This window comes from Cottoperca gobio, chromosome 14 (assembly GCF_900634415.1).
Source record: "Cottoperca gobio chromosome 14, fCotGob3.1, whole genome shotgun sequence".
NCBI lineage: Eukaryota > Metazoa > Chordata > Actinopteri > Perciformes > Bovichtidae > Cottoperca > Cottoperca gobio.
The window spans coordinates 21,259,437-21,282,165 of record NC_041368.1 but is presented as its reverse complement, the minus strand read 5'-3'; the positions used below and the strand labels follow the sequence as shown (position 1 = coordinate 21,282,165).

The 22,729-nt window shown below is 42.2% G+C and overlaps 2 protein-coding genes across 2 annotated transcripts in view; one reads left to right on the top strand and one right to left on the bottom strand.

Moving 5' to 3' along the window:
* Positions 1–91: 91 nt before the first annotated feature.
* Positions 92–13,040, bottom strand: arl10 (ADP-ribosylation factor-like 10). The gene is made up of 4 exons (XM_029448994.1): positions 12,751–13,040; positions 7,969–8,146; positions 4,680–4,855; positions 92–2,178 (listed from the first exon to the last, which is right to left on the bottom strand). Exons 1-4 carry the CDS (start codon positions 12,886–12,888, stop codon positions 2,005–2,007), a joined length of 666 nt encoding a protein of 221 aa, XP_029304854.1. The 5' UTR covers positions 12,889–13,040; the 3' UTR covers positions 92–2,004.
* Positions 13,041–16,050: 3,010 nt separating this feature from the next.
* wwc1 (WW and C2 domain containing 1) overlaps positions 16,051–22,729 on the top strand; it is a 39,384-nt gene continuing 32,705 nt past the window's right edge. The window contains 1 exon segment of the mRNA XM_029448146.1: positions 16,051–17,118. Coding sequence (XP_029304006.1) covers positions 17,000–17,118 — 119 coding nt within the window. The 5' untranslated portion in view covers positions 16,051–16,999.

The window sequence follows — 22,729 nt, the reverse complement described above, 5'->3', positions numbered from 1 at the left end:
ATATACTTAATTACAGAAAAACACATTCAAAGATTAAGAAAAGAAGCAAGTTGTGCAGGTGAGATTCATTTTTTATTTTTAAAAACCTCAATAAGCATTACAAGCAAATTCAAAAGTTATATAATGCAAACAAACAGGCAAAAATATAATCAAGCAAAAACTTCAAATGAATAAAATAATATAGGTAGTGTGTGTGTGTGTGTGTGTGTGTGTGTGTGTGTGTGTGTGTGTGTGTGTGTGTGTTTAACACTGTTGGACTCATGATGGACAGTAAAAAAAAAAGATAAAAATCGATACAGCAGAACAACAGATTCAAAACCCAAAACCCGACGCCTACATTACCCACAATGCAACTCGACTGCTGACAGTTCGGTAGGAGATTCCGGCGTGCTATGCTAGTAGCGTCTAATGTAGCCTCGAGCCTCAAACCGAGATGAGCAGATTGACATCACTTGAGGACATTCCTCAGATTTCACTAAACACACGTGCGCAGCAGTACTCCCCGACACCTTGAAACACACTTTCATGTGCAAAACCAGTTCCTCTTTAAGACTAAATAACTCAAATGGACATTTGCTGTTTAAGAAACTGCAGCTGACACGTTTAAAAAAAGAATAAAACATAAAAACATGCATGAATTCATATCTAACAGTTCCATTTACATGACACATAAAAACAAGAATGACGAGCAGTCATTGGTTATCAAAACAGTGCACAAACAGCAATCCACGAAACTCTTGGTTACTGCGAAAACAACATTTCTGCAGAATTACAGTACATCAAAAGGAATAAAACTTCACGTTCATTAAAAATGTGTGCATCAAACATTGCTGCACACATACAGCATTACAAATCAGAATCTAGCTAACTCCAGTTTGTCTGTACAAGTAGCATTAAAGTCAAATACGTCACGTCTGCATTCACACATTCAACGATGTGTGTTCCGCTGGATTCTACTTCTTGTCTGTCGTCTACACGGGGATCTAACTGTGGCGCAAACGGATTGCGAGAGCGCTTTGAAAGCATAGCCTGTTCATTAGCTTTAGCTTGGTAAGCTAACGCTCAGTAATGAAGCAGCTTCAGCCACGAACTGCGGGAAGTTGTCTTCCTTATGAACTTTGACCTTGTGAGCTTCCTGATTGTGTCTCTACATAGTTCTGTCCGAAGTGTCATCTGATAAAGAAATGTGTTTAGCTAACATGTGGGATATGTGGCTGCGTAGGAATCGCTTTTCAAATAAAACTAAAACGCTCTCTTGTGAAGAAAGTCACGGACAAGTGTAGAAACTTCTTCTGTAAGGATTTCGACAGGAAAAATAACCCGCTGCTTCTCAAAGATGTCAAAGGGTGCTTTTTAAATTTCCCTACATCTCAGAGAAGTTTAAATGTAGGAGTCAGCGAGTATCTTCTAAACATTCACAGCTGGTGCAGTTTGAGTCCCCGGTGGTGCTGCAACCTTTGCAAACCTGAATATTCCCTGTTTGCTCCGCTGACTTCTCTGGTCGCACACTAAAGGTTTTTCAGAAAACAGCAAACCAGACGAAATCTATAAATGCATCTACAAACTCCACATGTTTCAGTTTATACACAGTACAATCTACGAGTCACATTCAGACTCGTGCGAAGGAGGTGAGGTTTGTGGCTCTGAGTCACGGTCGCCGTCCTCCTCGCTCTGCACCTCCTCTCCTCCAATGAGTAAGACGAGTCAAGTCAAAAGAAAATAGTAAAATGAGATGAGCAGAAGGATTATCTGAAACCAGCTGATGTGCTTTGAAAAGGGGCGAGGAGGAAAACAAGGAGGTAGTGCGAGGCTGTGCGCTCCATCTCTGTCTCTTTTCCCTCAGCCTTCATCAACTCCTCCTCCTCCTCCTCCTCCTCCTCTGCTGGAGCTTAAGCAATGAAGAGGAAGATGAGGAGGAAGATTGCTTTAAGCCATCCCTTTTGTTTTCCATCCCTCCATGTCCTACTCCTCTGCTCTGTGAGGGGGGGGGGGGGGGGGATGAGATCAGACGAGCTGGAGCAGCAGATCCTGGAAGGTGTCCAGGCCCTGGCAGGAGTTCCTCAGGGCCCCATCCGAGCCCAGCTGTGCAGCCAAGAGGAACAGCTTCCTCTCCTCCGTGATGGAGCTCAGAGACAACGCTTCATGCAGCTCCGACACGCTCACGGCGTTGGGCTTATCCTGTGAAGTGGGTGAAAACAGTTCAACTCAGTTTGACTGGAAATGGCTGACAATCACCAAATTACAACATAGGGTACATACAATGTGTGGTATGATGGATGTGAGTCTGAAATCTCTGTTCAACATGTTCTTTTGTGTTAAAATGTATACAGCTCTTCATAGAAAGATGAAAAGAAATGTCCATAAAGATAAGTAGCTAGCTTTAGCTTGTCTTGTTAGCGGTTTACACCGTAGTTGCGTTAGCTTAGTTGTGAGTCAACACAAACAACTGACCACGATAATAATTAGTATTTAGCCACGTTTTGGTACATTTGGGTGAAAATTGGGTGAATTTTGACAATGTGCGTTAAGTCAAACTTAAACGCTAACCTAGCTAGCAACATTTGGCTAAATAGGCAGCTCTTTGTCGGTAAACATAGTTTGCTTGCGTTTCCCATTCAAGTCTAACGTACGTAAACTTAGTTGTGAGACAAATGCGAACTACACTGTCTGTGTGTTTGACATATTTTGGCAGCAATATTTCGAACTATGATTAAATACACAGCTCACTAGCGAGGTTAGCTACGTGCTAACAGTTAACTTCAGTAGCAAGAAACAGAAAGTGTCTTGTTGTTTTGTTAAAAGAAGAATCTACACAAACTGGGTTGTTATTGGAATCAGCTATAACTTTAACTTATATCTGCAGTACAAACAAATATTCAACCTCAAAAAACTGACTGCACAAGAAAGAACACAATTACACAACAGGCCTAGATGCCATATATGCATGTATGTTAATATGTGTGTACGTGAACGCCACCATCCTACAAAACCCATTCCACCCAGTTCAGATTCTATAGATGTTCCGCCTCGCTTCTTTGCACCGACACATCTTTTCCAGCTCTCAGGTTCTTCTGGAAACATCCTTTGTACTAAACGGAGCGAGTGCCGAAGCAGAGAACAAAGCAGTGTGGTGGGTGAGAGCCAGTATCACTGTCAGAAACGGCTCCTCCTACAGAGGACTTCTTTTTCTTATACCTGCGTCATGTGCACAGCGTGACAAAGACCTCTTTATCATTCAAAACATAGTTAAAAGTTAGTCAAACAACTTTTTTGTTTTCCTGCAGTCCTTTCCTTATGAATTTTCGCTTGTAATAATTCGACATGCATTTACACATAGCACACGTGAGTGCAGTGATTTATTATTATACGCTTGAAGTGCTAAAGAAAAACACTTCTGATTAATATGTTCCAAATACACAGACTTTGTGCAGCCTCCATTGTCTTCCAATTAGCTGTTTGCAAACACAACTGGAATGATATATTTGGACATAACTGGTCGTTTGCATGCAAGAAACAACAAAAAAACAAGCAAAATTTGGTTAATTGGTGGATTTTGTATTACATTATTTATATTACTCGTGAATCAGTTTAACTACATGTTGAAATGGTCATTCAACTGCTGTGAAAACAACGGTTATACATGTTACATAGACGTCTAATAAGCATTCATTATTTAACTAAATAATCTAGTTTGAACCTAGATGCATGTTCTTGAACCTGCAGATCATCAAAGGCATACTTACTTGGAAATATTGCACTTGTAACATCAAACAGTGTTACCTGAAAGGAAATCTGTATTCCTGCAGCTTCTTTCATATCAATAGGCAAAAGGTTTAAAAGGGCACTCGACTCTCTTTCATTTCTCTAGTAGATATTCGTTTTGATGTTCAAAGTTTCCGTATTAGTATTGAAGATGAAAGCAGGGAATGAAGGGTGTTCATTTCACACCTGTAGTTTGAAACGCCTCGTGCTTTTGGATGTTTTTCATCCCGATTTAGCTTTCTGCACAATCTAACTGGACCGCACCTGAACATGTTTGCATCGAGCTCAACTCAAATGACTTCACGGTGAGTGGGATGAGTTTTCTTTGCCAATAATGCAAGTGGCGCTCAGTGCTGAGAGGATGAAAGAGCTGCAGCGCTCTGACAGTAGATGAGACAAGTATTCCTGCTTCCCCTCGGAGGGTCATGTATAATTCCACAAGTGCTGAGCAGGCGGAAGAAATATGAGCTGAGGAGGAAATGTAGAAATGTTTATTTCACGAGTCTAATGGATCATCACTGCTGGCTTAATGAAAAGGAAAGTACGGTGTACCTGCTCGCTCCAACACATCCATCTCCATTACGGACACTTCTCCTCCAACAATTTCATTTTTAGTAATTGCATTTCCAAACACATTTTGGGTCTTCTTCTAGTTTTACGTCTTGAATCACTGTTATGTGTACCATGCACTCCAGCTGTAAACTTGTGCATGCTGCACCATCTTCTGAGTTTTGGATGAATATCTATGTTCTGCCAGGCAGCCATTGGTTTCCATTCATTTCCATATGGTGCAAAATGTAATTTGCAAACTCTGTAAACTCCTTGTGTCATGTAATGCATCACTCTTAACATCAAGTCTGCATTGTCAATAACATCGTGTGATAAAAAACGGCTTGCTGGGATGAAAATGACTCTACCTGCTTGTTTCCCAGGACAACCACAGGCAGCTGGGGCTCCACCCTCAGCAGGCGGTGCAGTTCAGCCTTAGCCAATGGGAGGCGGCTCCTGTCAGAGGAGTCCACCACATACACCAGAACGTGAGTCTTCCTCAGGTAGTCGGACCAGTACCGCCGCAGGTCCTCCCCACCACCGACTGCAGCAGAGAAAACATTTAGATGTCGTAACAAACAGACTTTCTGATTTCAATCCATCTTTGACTTTCAGGTTTCGAGCTATATTATTTATTATATTTAATATTTAAATGCACAGGAGCACCTGTATTTTATTATCACCAGGAGAGAGATCACTAAGTTTCTTCCCCCGGTACATCGCTCCCCACTTTCTAACTTCTTAATTAAGTGGAAAGATCGATAGATAGAATTAGATACGCTTCTGGCATCCTTCTTCTGAACAAATTGGCCAAAGATTTTTCAGAAGTGCAGCGGACCGAATTAAATCTGGTTTTCTCTGAGGGATGAAATCACAAAGACGGCACTTTGTTCGCATCCTGTTTCCCTTTTTTAAGGGTTCCAGATTTATATGTCACATTATTCTTGTATTGAGTGTTGAAGTGTGTTTGACTTGATCTGTCTGGTGACAAAAGCAGAGCAGCGTTATTCGTTATGTTTTAAACAAGGAGGGGTTAGATCTCAGTGGGGTTTAGAGCAGGGGTGTCAAACATGCGGCCCGCGGACCAAAAACCGGCCCACCAGAGGGTCCAATCCGGCCCGCGGGATGACTTTGCAAAGTGTAAAAATGTGTTTGATCATAAAGTAAAGTACTGTTCCAGATACATGTGACACAATGTGTTGTGTCTTTGTAGACACACTGTGACCTGTAAGTTGTAACACACATGTGTAAATAATCAACTGAGGCTTAATAATGTTGAAGTCTTTTGTCCTTAAGACATTTCAGGCTGTTAATAATGTTTTGTAAAAAGATATGTGAACGTTTTCAGAACGTGCTTTCTTGCACTAAAACGAAGGAAACATTTGGAGTTGTTGTTATTTATATGTTATTATGCTGTGATGTTACTGGTCCGGCCTTTATGTGGCCCCTGAACTAAGATGAGTTTGACAGCCCTGCTTTAGAGGAACATGTTTACACAGATAATGATCTATCCCGAGTCACCTGACATCATCAGGTCCAGTATTACCCAGATTCTGCAGCACTTCAGTGCCAACAGCACCCCGCAGTCACAGGACAATGCTTTAGAACATTGTGTTACCAGCTTTAATAGAGGGGAAAGTTTCATAATAAGTGCGTCATTACCTTCCCACACTGTGCAGAAGAACTGACATACGGCTATAATGACCAGCGGCGCTCTGCGGCCAAAACCAATCGTCGCTCGCACACCGGAGGGAACGACTTCCAGTCGTCACCACCCTCAGAGTTCAGCACAGCACAAGCCAGCAGGAATTCATTAGTGCTGGACTTAATGGAGAACGTTGCTAGGTAACTAGGTAGTGATGTACCTTTAACCGATGTGATGTGGCAGCAATAAATACATATTGCACAGAGGGTGGACCCGACGCTCAGCGGAGCGAGCAGCTTGTGTTTCTTACTCAGAGGGAGCTCAGCGGGACGCTCGTCCTGCCACCTTATTAGATACACACCCATATGAACACACAGCAGACACTGAGTCATACGGGGGTGCATGATGGGGATGTTCGTACATATTGAACTAAGTTGCAGTCCTGAGAGCAGAGCTACCTCGGCGATGTTTCCAATGGAGGTTGTGGCTGCACATTGCGTGCGCTACCACACTGCAGACAAAGTTCAACTAAATTTGAATTTGACCCCCAAATATGCTGAATCCCAAGACCTGCACGACATGTCAAAGTCTGTTTCCCCGTTGATGTGTGGTTCCCCTCGCCCCATCTGTAACCCTGACCCTCCATATGTTATCTCAGCACAAACGTCAGAGAGGAAATACAAACAGTGTTTTCTTTCCCCTGTTGCCTGGCAGTGGTTTGCTTCTTACAGGTGTTAACTATCCATGTTTGAATCCAGTAGTTGTAAAGATCGTGAGCAGACGCAGCGTGTGAGTGAAGAGCGAGGAGCTCATGTTTGTTACCTGTTGAAACCAACACTGAACATTTAATATACTTGACAGCGACGGTGTAATAGTGTCTGTTTAAGGTCAAGTTTGTGAGCTCAAATCAAACAACTAGTCAAATATAAGGAACTTCTTCCTGACACTGTTTGTCAGTTCCCTTTCGCACAAACCCAAATGTCAGCCGCTCAAAGCCTGAAGCGGCTCCTCTAACTGATCTGATCTGCATCTTTTCATTCCGACTTTAAAGGCTTTTAGCTCCATTTCCCTCAGCGATGTCGTGGGTCCCTGTGCGCCGTGCTGCTCCTGATGTGTGTAAGTGTGCACTCGGCTGTCGACATGCCTCTGCGTCAACGTCAGCCAGACAAAGACTCCAACATTTACTGCGCCGGGCCACTGGAGTTCTCTGAGCGAGTGGGCGGTGACATATGTTCCTCTTACTTTCAGAGGATGAGAAAAGGATTCTCGGCGCCCACTGATCTCTGTGTTCAGATCATGAATAAATCAGCGGCTGAGTGTGACACATTCCTCCGAATACACACACACACACACACACACACACATTCTGAGAGTCTCACACTCAGACGGTCTGAACGAGCCGCGAAGTGATTTATGTTATTTTTAGTGCAGCGCTGTGGCTTTCAGTGGAATGCTAATTAGCAGGATTTATGACTTTGTACATAAATACAATCTAACTGGACTCATCCGTCTTTTCCCTTTTGGACCCGAGTGATTTGATCTCCACCATTTTAATTTGAGTAACATGAAATAATACCTGCGACATAAAAAGGGTCACAGTTACAGTTTGTAAGGTTCTCTACCGAACACAAACCCGAGTCAGTGAACACATCGTGTCATGGCCTCTGTGCCGCCCATGATTGATGCACTGAGCCTTCAGGGAGGAGATGGGAGGCAAAGCTGTGAACTGATCATCCCTTTAACATAACACAATGCTAACATTAGCATGCTAACTCATCTCCATGCTAATCATCAGCATGGTTATTTATATCTCAGCCTCTCACCTCCCACAAGCTGCGTCTCTGTTGAGCTGTTTGATATACTGCGTGTGTAATGAAACAACTGTACTGAAGAGAGCAGCAACCAAAGCTTTCCGATTCTCGCCTTCGTGCTGTTTGATCAAACATAAATGCCTTGTGGATTCCACACAGAGCCTGCAGGGGTTTGATTTTCAGGGATACGAGGAGACTTACTCTCCAGGAAGTCGAGCTGACAGGCGGGGGCGTTGAGACTCATGAAGTTGAAGCCGCGGGTGGGCCGGCAGCGGCCTCTCTTAGCCTCCCCGGGGGTCAAACCCTGCAACATGCTGCTCTTCCCGGCTCCGTCCAGACCGAGGACCAGCACCTGACGCTTCCCACGCTCCTCCTCCTCCTGCAGGCAGAGCACAGACACCGTCACACACATGAAACACACATTGTTGAATGAAGAGATGAATGATGACGCACATGAGGCAGAACCTGAACACGGTGGAATCAACAGGTGTTCGTGTGACCTCAGCCTCTGGGGCATCGTGATGGACAAGCTCCCAATTCTATAGGTTATTCTAAATATTCATTATTCTGGAGTTGCTCGAGGATATCAAATCACTGGAGCAAGATGTTTTTAGACCTTATCTAGAGCACAAGAGCACATAGTGATCCATCAGAGCAACACAAGGAGGTCACACACTCGGGCTTCTCTCTCTTTTGAATTGTTGTCCGTGAGCTTCTGTGAAGCCTGTAAGTTCTCAGCCGACAGTCATCAAAACGTTCAAATCTAATGAGGGATGTAATAAAAACTTAGAGCAAATAAATCATCTCATATCATTTTTAACAACATTTGACAACCTTTTATATAATTATATCAAATAACAAGAGTTAAGATGTATAGATATATATATATATATGTGTCATAATCTGTACTGATTGGTCTCAAATATTAGAGATTAAGGTTGTTACACACTAATAAAGACCTGTAAATATCGTTTTTGGAATTCTCCATCTGTTAAATCCACATAGAACATCCTCTCCGCAGAATCACATATAAATGAACGTCTGTTACATTCTTTGCCAAAAGAGCCGCCAGGGAAATTGATTGTATAAAACTCAATGCTGCAACTTCTCACAGCTCCGATTATCTACCAACTTCACGATTGGCACTTCTGCAGACTGGATCCTCATTATGTATCAAACTGAATGCATTAGACGTGTGGGAATGTGACCCCGGGTGTGCAAGAGACACTTCATAATGTTCAGGAATATGAATCAGCGTCTGCAAACCTCTAGAGGTAAAAAGTTAAAGACATCCCAGAGCAGCATCGTGATAACCCTGCTCTGTATTGCTGCATCTTTAGATCAGATTGAAGAGGACACACACACACACACACACACACACACACACACACACACACACACACACACACACACACACACACACACACACACACACACACACACACACACACACACACACACACACACACAGAGTAATTGTGTTTCTGCAGGAAGACAAGTGGCTGACACTCAGTAAAGGTTCCAAACCTCCACGCTCTCTTTGCACCTGAGACTCCACAACCCCTCCGAGATCCTGCACGCGTCAGTCAACTCCTTTTTTAAAAGTCACACAAGGTCAGACGTTACTCATACCGTGTGTGGATGTGCGGCTCTGTGCAGATTCATATCAGCCCTTTTAGAAAGCGGGTGCGGTTTTAGTTTCCTTATAAAGAATGATCACACTTAAGATGAAGACTTTAGATCATTTCAAAAGTGTAACTTCAGAATTAGCACTAATTAGATTGTAGACTGTAATTAAGTCAGAATTGAAGATATTTTGGTAATAAATTCAGTTTCATCGGACATGTTTCTGAACGCAGCCTCAGATAAGCATGGTGGACATGTAGCGCGCCTCCATGTATTTCTATCTCATGCAGTGCGCTGGGAGACAAAGCTCACACCCTGACGGCGTGGAGCCGCTCTGCAGCAGCTGGGGCTGCACAGCTCGTGCTGCTTTAACTCTTTCTGCAGCACTATCAGCTTGGACTTTATACAACGTGATTCATATTTTGCATATTTGCTCTGCGTCACCTCACCCAGATCTCCAAGATTATACAGGAGACGTTTATCTGAAGCTTTGAACAAAACAAAGACATTCCCTCTCCGCTGCTCCCTTTGTCAGTTTAAATACTTCACAGACTTCTTCTTTTACATTTTAACCTAAGCTGGTTCACACATTCCTCATAAACCGGTGCTGCTGTATTGATTTCTCTTGTATTTCTGCTCCACGGGGAGGAGAAGAGCTCGGCTCCGCTGCAGACCTGCTCTGTTGGATCTGACAGGGATTTAACGTTTTGCTCAAGGACACTCCAGCAAAGCAGACGCTTGGAAAGGAAACGGCTTTATCACACAGAAGCACTGAAGCACGGCTCGCCTGCAGCGCTGAACAGCAAACGTAGAGCTGTGTTCTACAGGAGGGAGAAGAGATGCTCTAACACACACATCATCAGTCCCTCGTGTTCAGCGTTCCAGGAGTTCTTCTGTCATTAAATGTTTTCATTTTCTCTATCCTGTTAGTGAATAACTACATTACCCACAATGCTTTTCAACCACCCCCACATAACCGGCTTGAGTCTTTTTAAGTTACAACCATGTGTTCACTGACTCACGCTCAATGAACTCATTTAAAGATGAATTTGACTCATTAATATTGATTTCTTTTCAGATATTCTACAGATATTTTGGTATAATAACGACACAAAAGTCTCCCTAAAGACACAAACTGTCATTTCTGTCTTGCGTTGTTGGTTGTGTAATGTATTTGTTGCTCCATAAAGTTATAAATATCTCAGACTAAATACAGAAAACCTGCGTGACAAACTGATTGTGAAGTTTCCCAGGCGGTAAGGCTCTGATGAGAGGAACTGCCAGGTTGCATTATGGGAAGTGTAGGAGCTGTGTCAAGATATCTCGATCTTTGCTGCTTTGATTTTGATTTTCAAAGTCCCCAAACGTCATGAAGGAGCGTAGAGATGAACTGAACCTTTAAGGAAACAGTGTATCCATTCCTCTGAGCCCCTCAGAGCTCAATGCATCTGGTCTCATGATCAGCGTCAGCCCTGCTCTCCTTCCCTGAATGTTAATGTTTTATTTCATTCAAATGTTTTAATCTCTCATGATGTTAGCTCTTTGTTATAGAACGCTGCAAGAAACCCTGCTGATGAAAACTGCCATGTGACGAGGTAACTTCAAACACATGGCTTTTGCAAATACAATCTAAAACATTGTATAATAATGCAAGATTATATATTTAAGATGCAGTAAATGCTAAATGTACACTCACAGAGTCAGAGGCTCGTCGGTGGAAATAACCATTCACACACACTCACACACCGTCGGCCAGATGTTGGGGTTCAGTATCTTGCCGAGGACACTTCGACATGCTGACTGCAGGGGCTGGGGATCGAACCGCCGACCTTCCGACCGATGGACGACCACTGTACCTCCTGAGGTCTCGACGTGAAGACAAATCATCTCATCTCATCTCACACACTGAAGGCCTTTGGGTGCTTGTACAATTAATCCAGCAGCTCGATGACTTTCTGCTCTTTCACAGAATGTTTGTCGCTGAGTAAATGAGCATGTGCCGCCCTCCCACCTGCTGAAACTCCCCAAGGTCAAACCCCCCCTCCCCGTTAGTCAACTCCCCTGCTTTCTGAAGGCGAAGACGTGATTACAATGCATCACGGTACAATTTTGCTCCCGCCGGAATGAAAACATTTACGCCCCCCCCCCCCTCTGCAGCGAGCTTCTGGCAGACAGAAGACAGACCGAGCCAGATAAAGGAGGCTAAGCTTATTATGGGCTGCTGCTGATGATTGAATCTGGGAAACGAGATTAGAGACATGCAAATAGATTTTATTAAGATTTTCAGGCTGCAGCCGAGTTGCTCCATCGAAGAGTCATTTATTAAGACCCTCGGTCACCCCCCCCCCCCCCCCCCCAGCCCTGCGTGTTTCTGTCAGCAGGAAACACACGACAACAGTTGCTCAGGCCTCAACTACACGAACACCCATCACAAAGACGAGTTCAGCGCCTGTTGGGAACGCTTCCTTGAGAGCCATGAGAGGGTGCAAAGACATGCACCCTCTCATGGCAGGAGCCCCGTCACAGTGGGAGGGTGCAAAGACATGCACCCCCTCCTGGCAGGAGCCCTGTCACAGTGGTGCTGTGATAAATGCAGATGAAGGTGCAGCTGTTGTAACATTTACTTTTACTGTTCTTTATATTATGACACTTTTCCTAAAGTCAGGTTTCAAATATTCCCAATCAACGGCCTTGCTTACAGGATCGTGATGTATTAATTAGTAACCGCTGTATCGTGACACGTAGCCCTACGTTCACATCTTCATATCCTTCTGGATCATCATCATCATCATCATCATCATCATGTCAGCTACCACATCCTCTTCATCTTCACGTTCACCTTTACTGTCCTCTTCTCTGTTAACATTATTTTCCCCACGTCACCATCCCTTCTATCATCTTCATCAGCTTCTACGTACTCATTACCCCCACCAACCTCTTCTTCATCATCATGGTAACATCATGGTCACCTCTTCCTGACAGATTCACCACGATCACGACATCCATCCAAAAAACCACTTTCATCATCTTCCTCATCATCCTCATCATCCTCACTCTTTTCATTTCCTGGACCAGTGGTACAATCATCAACATCACATAATCAAAGTCATCCTCTGTTAGTTAGTCATAAGCAGCATCATCTTCCTCCTCTTCTTCTTCATCATCATCATCATCATCGTTCTCACAATTCACATTTTTTTATTTTGGAATATTATGATCAAAATCATCCCCACTGTCATTTATTCACCAAGCATCATCACACCTTGATAATCATCACCACCACCATGTTTCAGCCTTCACGTGCAAGTTAAATAGTTGTTTAAACAACAGAAGAAGAAGAAGAAGAAGAAATGTCACCTCTTTGATCGTGCAGTATTCCGCTTGCGGTGACCATATTCGCCTCTTGTAGAAGAAGTTCAAGGCGATGAAGAGAGCGGAGCCCAGGGCAGCCACGGCGGCGGTCAGGGCGATGGAGATGTGCCGGAGGAGAACCATATGTGGAGCGCACCAACCGGCGACTGGACCCGGAGCAGCTGGGGGGGGGGGGGGGGACACTGCTTCCTGCACACCGACAGTGTTGAGACAGACTGCCGCTTCCTTCTTCTTCTTCTTCTCCTCCTCGTGCTGCCGCTGCTGGTCGCACTACCTGTAACAGAGCTCTCTGCTTGTTTTTGTTTCGAGACGCGCAAGAGGGGGGGAATATGCTGCGTTCAGGTGCAGCTCGAAAACTCCGATGTTGCTCCTCTGGACATGAGGAAATGAAAAGATATTTACATTTAAAACATTTCGAAGTGCTTGTTTGACTTTCTTTAAAGGCAAATATATACTGAATAAGTACAATAAAAATATGGAAGTTTAGGTAAAGTTTTTATTGTATTTTGTATCCCTATATTTCATATTTTATTTATTAATGTAAGTGTTCAATTATACAGTGTTCTGTACATTTACTGTCTGAAAATAGTTTCAAAGCCCTCTCTACACTGCCGGGTATGTGTTTCTGTTGGAATATATTTAATTATTAAGTTTGTTGACTATAAATAATCATATTTTACGATATTTAAAATAAATCAGTTCCAGCTCAGTAAAATAACAAGTTATGAAATGTGTGTTATTGTAGAACATAAACTTGGTTGTGAGATCACAGATATTAGTGTGGCCAGAAATGTAAGATGATTAAAAGTCTTTATTCTATTTATTTATCATTTATTTGGTAGGGACAGATACAATATTTGAACAATCATTTCTATATTTAACTTTATTTAATTGATTTATTATAAAGTATCATTTGAGCTTCCTTAATCTGCAAATGGAGGTTATGTGCCTTGCTCAAGGGCATCATGGGCATCACGGCAGTAATAATGGGGAAGGGGACAGTGCTTTTTTTTTTTACTTGGGCTACAAACCAGACAAGTTTCGGTCCTTACATTTTAATTCATATTTAGACCGTTTCGGAAGCTCATTTAAATTAAGTTCTAGTTTTACAAATTGAAGCAGATTTGGAGTTATCATCACATATAACATGTACTCTGGGAAGCTGCTAGTTTAAAGTGTACTTGTCATGTATGAAAGCTGTTAATGACTAAATGAACCCCAAAGCACAAATACTACAGTCCACGAATTTTACCAGTCCAGTGAATTAGACTCACTTGTTCACTCATAGTTTTGTGGCTTTTTCAAATGAAGTTCGGCCTGGTGAAGTGGAATAAGAAAGCCTTTATTGTAATAAAATGGCATGTTGATTCAATAAGTATACAAACATATGCTGACATGTAGCAGACCCTTACTTTAAACATCTTAATTTGCCACTTTGTGGGCTCATGCGCGCTGAAGAACTAATTTGCAGAATTCCGATAGGACCTGAAGGCATCAGAAGCACCCCGCCCGCCAGCTCCCCGCCGGGGAGAGCAGACAGACAAATGCAGCTGAAATTGTATTTGTCTGTCAGACAAGCGAACAATCAGCTCGTGGAGAAACAGTGTTGAGTTGACCTGTCAGATCACATCGTTGTTTTCACCCTCAGCGTCTCTCTGCAGGGGTGAAGTGCTCCATCTACAGTCAAGTCTTAGTTTTATATATTTATTTTATTTTATGTTTAAGTTTAATTGGCTTTATAAAGATAAACTAGTTTTTGACTCTGCTATTAAAACCCCACGTGAAAAGTTGCGTCCATATGCTGCTTTCTCAAGTACAATTCTTGCATTGAAAATGATTTCCAAAGTAAAAGCTCTTTAGTATAAGGACTATCAACAACATGTAGCCCACTTAAAATATCAAAAGTAACTGATGGTTTGAGCATTTTACAGTAGGTCAAGGTGGAGTAACTTTTGTAATCTTAATATACATATCATTTTGAAAGAAATGTAGTGTTGTAAAGGTACAATATTTCCCTCTGCAATGTAGTCCGGTGTGGTAGAAGTATATAGAAGAATGATATACTCAAGTGAAGTTCAAGTAGGTTACCTAACGTTTTTTCTTCTATTTATTTATTTATTGCATATCACAAAGGAGGAGTATCTTTTTACTCTTCAAATATCTTTTAATAACCATCTACAGATTAATTTTATTTATGGATCTATAGACACAAAAGTATTCAAGGAGCATGTTACAGTGAGAACAACATGGTTCCACACAAAGTCCACAATATAAGAAGTCCTTCAACTCCAAATTTCTTCCAAAAGTAGGGTCTGTGTGTAGCAATATTTACAATATATCAGTTGAACTTTGTGTGTTTTTCTAATTTTTATAAATATAAACATTTAGGTAATTAGTATACGCTTAAATAGCTGAACACAGTACACTATAACCTCTTGTAATACACATCTTTTCCCTTAAATTACTGTGTCAGCTTCAAAACAAATGATGTGATTTCTTAAGTGTTGAGACACAGAGCTGCCAGGAGTCATCCCCTAAAGTTTCAACAAAATCAGACCAGAGGTACCTGAGATACAGTTTGTAAAACGAACCTGAGTCTTCATCGCTCAGCATTAAGAGGATCCATTCAGCAGTTCAACACCTTCACCTCCAGAGGGCACTGTGGGCTTGAAGTTTGTTAATACACGAACCTGTGAAAGCTCATAACTATAAAACACAATATTTATATGAAAATAAAAAATGCACGTGTGGGTGTGTATAAAACAGAAGGAATCAAACAGAAATCAAAAGAGTCAAACTGTCTTAAACTACCACAGCAACAAGGAAGCCAACAATAATTACAATAAACGAATAGAATAAGCAATAAAACAATGACAATTGAAGGACTGTAAACATGAGACTGCACAGACAAAAAGAGAAGGATGAAGAAGATACATGACATTTGACCTCTTGCAGATGTCATCAATTGGAAAACTGCAGCTAGTTTAGTGAAAATAGCATAAATTGGAATTAGAAATGTCACTATTTATACATGTTACTTTCAAGTACTGATCAAAAACAAAACCAATAGGGCAGTTATTAATACAAGTTCATCAACACACCAGACACAGTTCATTAGTTCTGTTAAAACCAACCATAATCAAATCAAAGAGTTGGGTAACGTTGTGTTTTTTAAAACCTTTTTGATATTCTGAATATGAAAAGTGTGACCGGAAGTTTTATTTTGCTGTCTAAATTTGTCAACAGAAGTTTTATTTTGAAATCATAGCCGGAAGTCGGGGTGAATGTATGTGTCTTGACAGCGGTCGACCCGGCCGAACTCATCGGGACTGGGGAAAGACTTTACCGCCGCTGCCGCCGCTTCCTTCCCGTCCAGTTTTAAACGGATAATTTAACAAAATAACACACAAGTTTCTGGCGGATTCACCGGACTTTTAACGGCTGTGGATTCAGCCGTTACTTTCTTCTTCTCAGCGGTGTTCACACTGTTCGTTATCCCGCGGCCGGCGGCTAGCATCGGTTACTGCTGCTAAACATGGTGGCCTGTCGGCAACAAGAAGAAACGAGTCCAGTTTGGGGAATTTAGAGGATTTTTAAAGCCACTTGGTCGGGTGTCCCTGTGAAGCTCCGCTGCTCTGGACACACTACCCCCCCCCCTCATTTTAAGTTTTATTCGGAGGTTCGTGGACTTCGGCGCGAGGCTGCCTTTCTGTTTACGTTGAAACGAGCGGCGGACCAGCACCAGTCCGTGTTTTGTGGACCGTGGGTAATTGTAGTTTAGTCTAACTTCAGAAGTTGTCACCAGGCCGCCTCAAAGTTTTCCACCTGATTTTGGGGAAAAATTGCAAAAGACATGCCCCCACTGATGGGACAACGCGTCAAATAGCGACACGGTTTAGTTTTCTGACCGTTGTGTTTCTAGTGCGGATGACTTGACACATAGAAATGAATTGATGCACAAGTGCAGCCTTCTGGGACTACTTTTATCCTGCGAGTTTCTTTTAACAGCCCCCCCCCAACCCCCTTTTTTGAAGTTTGATTCCTTGTTAATCTGTGGATTATTATGGATTATTATTATGGTTTAATCCAAACTGCATCAGACCGGGAATTTTGGAAATAACTGCTGCTGCTGCTGCTGATGATGATGATGATGATGATGACAGAGAAAAGCGATGGTTCCCCTTCGTTATGATTTTGAGTAGAGAGGAGTTCATTACATGGAGACTCGCCTGACATGCCAAGGAAGGAGTTGCCACTACCTGAGGGTTGGGAGGAAGCCAGAGACTTTGATGGCAAAGTCTATTACGTTGACCACATTAACCAGTGCACCAGCTGGATCGACCCCAGAGACAGGTAGGAGTGTGTGTGTGTGTGTGTGTGTGTGTGTGAGAGAAGCAGAGGTGATGGATGACCTTTGACCTCCTGCAGATGATCCTACAAACACTTCAATCCTGTTAAAATAATATAGATGTGATTTAGGCAGAATTGTGTTGCCAATTCATAGATTCTTCAAGTCAGGTTGCGCATAATGCAGATCCCAAATCAGTGAAGCGCGTGATGAGTACGTTTAGGTCCGCAGTTCATCATCATAGCACATGCATTGATTTCTCTTATCAATATAAATCATAATCTCAACAAAAGGCAAATACACTTCCCAAAAAAAACCAACATAAACTAACAAACAAACACACACAGTGGAAATCCTTTTACTGCCGAGGATGGATGGGCTGTTTATCTGTCCAAGGACCTGTTGCACCTGCAGTCAGTTCTTCATTGCAATTAGCAGCAGGCCCATAATAAGCAGAGAAGGATCATTTTTTAAGGCTGTTATTGAACCTTGCTTAATATCTTAAACTAATACTAATAAGCAGTTTTCATTCTCTATGTCTCTTTTGTTGTAGTGATGAAAATATTTTCTCCTTGCTAATGAACATATACCATATGGACAATTACGCATTTTGTCCAACACTCCAAAATATAATATAATATACAACAATGGATACAAACAAAACCTCACATCTGAGCACCTGGAACCAGTGAGTGTTTGGCAGTATTAGTGACGGTTAGGCCTACGTTTGTATCTGCTCAACTTACAACACCCTCTAACATCAGACCGTCGGGCGATAAAGATGCTCAATCGGACCTCTTTTTAAAACCAGAGGCCTAGTATGGCTGTCACGTCCCTGTGCCCAGCTGTTTTGGACACATGTCAATCCGTAAACAATGTCGCACAAAGTCTAAGATATTATTGTATATATTGTTTTTTTTGTTTGACATTTTTGCTTAAAGAATTCCTAAAACAATTGATGAGGCTTCCTGCAGCCGTTTTCAATGATAAATCCAGATGGGACATTTGCACAGGAAACAGTGTTTCTGGTGTTATTTGGGGCGAGACTGGAAACGGCTTTCTGTCAGCGTGATGAACAGCAGAGCGACAATGAGAGAACATCTTAACAAGAACACAAGCAGCAAACCCCTCCTGCACAAATGTCTGTTTTCAGAACTGCAGTTTATTCTAAATAAAAATGTCACCTTGAAGCTGGTCGACATCCTTTCGTGTGAACTGAATGCATCAAGAAGATCTTAGGGATGATAAACAAGGTGTTCTCACAGTGTGCTCTGTTCTTAAGTGATGCCTCATTAGCGTTGGAAGGGGAGACGGGGAACAAATAGAGGGCAGGATTTCCTCACTCTTGTTCAAATCATTAGAGAAAGAACATCCATAGGAAAAACTCACGAGTCGGTACCCTTAAGAAATACCCCAGATGATACTCTCACTTGGGAATATAGTTGAGTTTCTTTCAGTTTGGTTGTGTTCTACTTTGCATGATGGGAGTCTTTATACCGTGTGTTTCTCTGCCACTTTGTATGCCCTGTTATCGTTTTCATAGCATCTTAATACAGACACATTAAAGCACCATGCCAGTGACCCACTCTACTAATTAACCACTCTTCATGTTATAACATCAGTTGTTGCTTTACTGCCTTCCAGCCAGCCATTGGTTTCCATTCATATTACATGCATAGTGAAGTTAGAATACATTTACTGAGACTTAAAACTTGAAATGCTGAATATCTCTGGGTCAGATTGACATCATCTTCACACACTAACGCGGCTGTGAGCTCTGTTGGTGCGCTCAAGGACACTTCAATGGAATTTATTAGCTATATTGTCAACACCAAGGGAACATAACCAGGAAACAAATGCTACGCAAACATGAACGCTGGGCAAACTGTGTCGAGGAACCGCACAGCTTTACTCTTCAAACATGAGAAAAAGTAGAAATGGCTAAAACTTCACTGTGATGGATTAAATACAGCGTCTCAAACACGTTTCAGGTCTTACAAGTTATTCTTCTTGCCATAGTGAAACCAATGGTATCCAATGGCTGCCTGTAAGGGGGGGACACCATAGTGAAATGGATGGAGCATTTGTAAGTGGAGATTTAATCTCACCACAAGGTCCATTTAGTAGCTTCTCTGGAGCTTTTGATTACGTCACATTGCTTTCACTTAAAATACTTTTTACGGGCATTTTCTTAGTTTGACCGGCGTCTGGGTTCTGTGCTTGGAAACGACCTGCTTAAGATCCCCGTCATCCATTTAATACTTTACAAAACGAGATTTAGATTTTATAATAACTTACTGAATAAGTGATTCCTTTCACAAGAAGATGGATATAGGATTGTTGAATTGGGGTCAATATTACTATTTGATGTTTCAAATATTGTGGAGTGGACAAATCCCCAACCAGAAAAAACAGATTAGTCATAAAAAACACAGAAGTTATTTCTTCTTCGCTGCGTTTCTTCCATTCGGCTTCATTTACTGTCCTGCAACTAGAAGTGCGGTGCGGAGGAGTGAGTTACCTTTTCTTCCTCTCTCTTATAGAAATCCATCACAGTAATAGGCTTAGAGTGCTAAGCATGCAGCGCGACATGACACAGTCCCACTTGTACAAAACAGCCTCCACAGTGTGGGGAGGGCAGATTTTCATAGGGGGGGGGGGGGGGGGGGGGACTCGTTTTTCATCTTTACCAGTTACTTAAGACCCCTCGGACTTTGACACCAAATCCCTTTAATGGCTTATGTCTGGAATTCTGGAGGCTTAGAGGTGTTTCTTTCTTTTCTGTGTGGCGGTGTGGTGTGAGAGAACACACACATTCTTTACTTATTGCATTAGGGTTACTTTGTCGCTGTATTTTACACATGTTTTATGGCTGTTATCCAGAAGGACAATTACTAAACTGTACAATAAGCTTCAGTTCAACACGACACGCAAACACCAGTCCCAGCTTTTATCCTCAAACATTTGGTTGTGTAAGTACATTTTACATAAGTGACAAATACTCCAATTCTTCGTCTGCCATATTCTTCACTGACTTAACTATGAATGTGTAGGTTTTTTTAAAAAACAAACAAATACGCCACCACATTGATTTTAGTTTTGAGTTTAGGTAAAATGATTTTAGTAAAGGTTATTTCTTATTAGGTTTTGGTCTTGTTTGAGTGCATACAGCCCAGATTGTGTCCACACGGTCTAATGAAAAAACCTGGTCGTACAAATACGCACATATTTCTCACGAGATAAGGATGTGTCATGATCCCAGAATGAGATTTGACTCATGTTTATTCGTCCCACCCTGCTACTATGTGCTGGACTGTCTGAGATTAATCTTTGCACAAGGTTTGAGTGACGTGATGATGTATGTACCGTGTCTACAGGTTATTATGTCAATAATGTTTTTATGAACCTGTTAATTGTTTAACATGTGAGACGGCAGAAGGGACTAGCAAACCTGTTTATATGGAGCAAAGGTTGTTTTAAGACTTCACAGGATTATTTAATTATCAAACTTGTTGATGAATTTTCTTTACATCACCGGTAATATGCCTAAAATCTTTCGTTGCTTTAGGATTTATCTGGTAATGCTGCTGCTCAGGTCATCTTTCCATCCCTGTGATACAGTATATTGATTTGCTATTTACTTTACTGGAGTTTTTATGGTTATTTTATTTATAGCAGTTTCTCAAATTGCTTGATTGTGTCCGTATCCATACAGCCCACTCGCAGTCATGTTTTGGATCCTGGTAGATCCCTGATGCTGTCCTCTTGATGTTCGGTCACACTTTTAGTCCGGCCACGGACATGATGTTCAGACCAAAGGTGCATCCAATTCAGGGCCTTGTGTTTTTGAGTGGCAGCTCCTCTAGTGTCTAAAAGGTGTCTGATGGAATGAAGATTTGAGGGAAACTCCTCTGGTGGCGTTACATGTGTTTCCACTGCACGGTACAGCGAGGCTCCATGAGGAAAAGGTTGTGGATAATACCTGGTACCACCTCGGCCAAAGTTCCAAGCGAGCTGTTCCGATACTAAAAGGTGACGTTAAACCACTGCAGACTACTGTTTGGCCAGAGAGAATCATCACTAGCGTGTCACGGGACATCCTGCACAAACCTGCCTTGCAATTGACGAAGTGCAGACGTTCCCCTGTTTTAGAGGCACCCGTTGACACCGCAGTTTCAAGCGGTGTCGCTACCGTGCACATCTGATCACCCCGCCGACACTGAGGGGACACTATCCGCATTCCAAAACCAAATAAAGAGGTCTGGTACCAAAAGTGAGTCGAGCAGAGCCGTGCCATGCGTTGGAAACACGGCATGAAACACTTAAAGGCAGCGAGAAAGAGTAGAACCCTTCCCAAACTAATTCCTCACACACACATGTTCCTAAAACACACGCCGTGAGTGATAGAGCAGCGTACACTCGCCAACCAAAGGCCCGATTCATCTGAGATCCCTTTCACTGCTTGCCAAGGTGCACGGGGTCAAAGTGCATCCCTGCAAAAATGTTAACTAGGATCTGAACGGAGTCTGGCTCGCACACCGCTGCATCGTAGTTTTCTTTAATACTTAACCAACAATCCTATAACTTATTTATTTGTGGCAGTTTGCAACATTCATACAGACCTGAATATACAGTGAGATGTGCAGTCAGACGGAAGACATGGCCGCTGCGTCTCACCACAACAGCAGCACATTTTCACTGTTTTTGTTTCTTTTAGGCAAAAATAAAAAACCTACTTTGCAGATGTGCACCTGCCACTCAGGGCCGCTTGGATTCCCATGCAAACATAGAACGTTTACTGCCATCTTTTCTATTACTTTTAATATATATAATAATAATAATTAAAGTGCTTTTTCATGTTTCTAATCAGTTGATAACATGCCAGGAACATTTCGAAGGTTTCTGGTATGAATTAAAAGACATCCGGCTGCCACCACACGAACACATCACGTTACAGATGCCAACATTTCAGTTGTATTCTGTGCTGCGACATTACGCTGCATGATAAGAGAAGAGGAAGCAAAGACAATTAAAATGACTGAAATACTTCAAACTTAGCTGTACTTTTGAGAACAAGCATTATCCGCAGGAGTACGAGAAATACACCAAACAACAAAAATAGGAAATGTAACGCGTCACGTGTACTTTATATGTTTCCCATTACAATGTCGGCAGAAACGTTTCTGCCAGTTCAGCCTCAGAAGCATTTAAGTTTTTAGCATTTACATAAAGCTGTTGCGTGAGTACATTAAGTGAAATGAGCTTTAATTCCTGCATCATAAGGGTTGTGAGGAGGCTCGGAGCCCGTTTGAAATGATGCTTGACGAGAAAAAGGGGAAGTTCTCTGACTCTGAGGAATAAACAAGCGGAGGAGACAGAAACATTAAATACATTTAATGACTTTGAAATTGCTTTGAATTTACAGCTGTAGTCATGTGAAAACCTTCCCATTATAGTCCGGGCTTTAGGAATGAAGAAGGACAGCAAGTCTTAGTTTGACACTGACAGCTTTGTGTGTGTGTGTGTGTGTGTGTGCGCATTTCTTTTAAACTTGTCAGGCCCACCAGAGGAATATCTGAAGTACCTGCAGCCCTACGTGCTGATTTCACGTGAAAT

Bases quoted from the DNA above. Each gene is read 5' to 3' on its own strand.
- arl10 (XM_029448994.1), bottom strand. From the start codon at position 12,888: ATGGTTCTCCTCCGGCACATCTCCATCGCCCTGACCGCCGCCGTGGCT. The intron at 8,147-12,750 runs GTGACATTTCTT...CTCTGCCTGCAG, and splicing joins AATACTGCACGATCAAAGAG to GAGGAGGAGGAGCGTGGGAA. The intron at 2,179-4,679 runs GTAGAGTCATTT...CCCACTTCACAG, and splicing joins TTGTCCTGGGAAACAAGCAG to GATAAGCCCAACGCCGTGAG.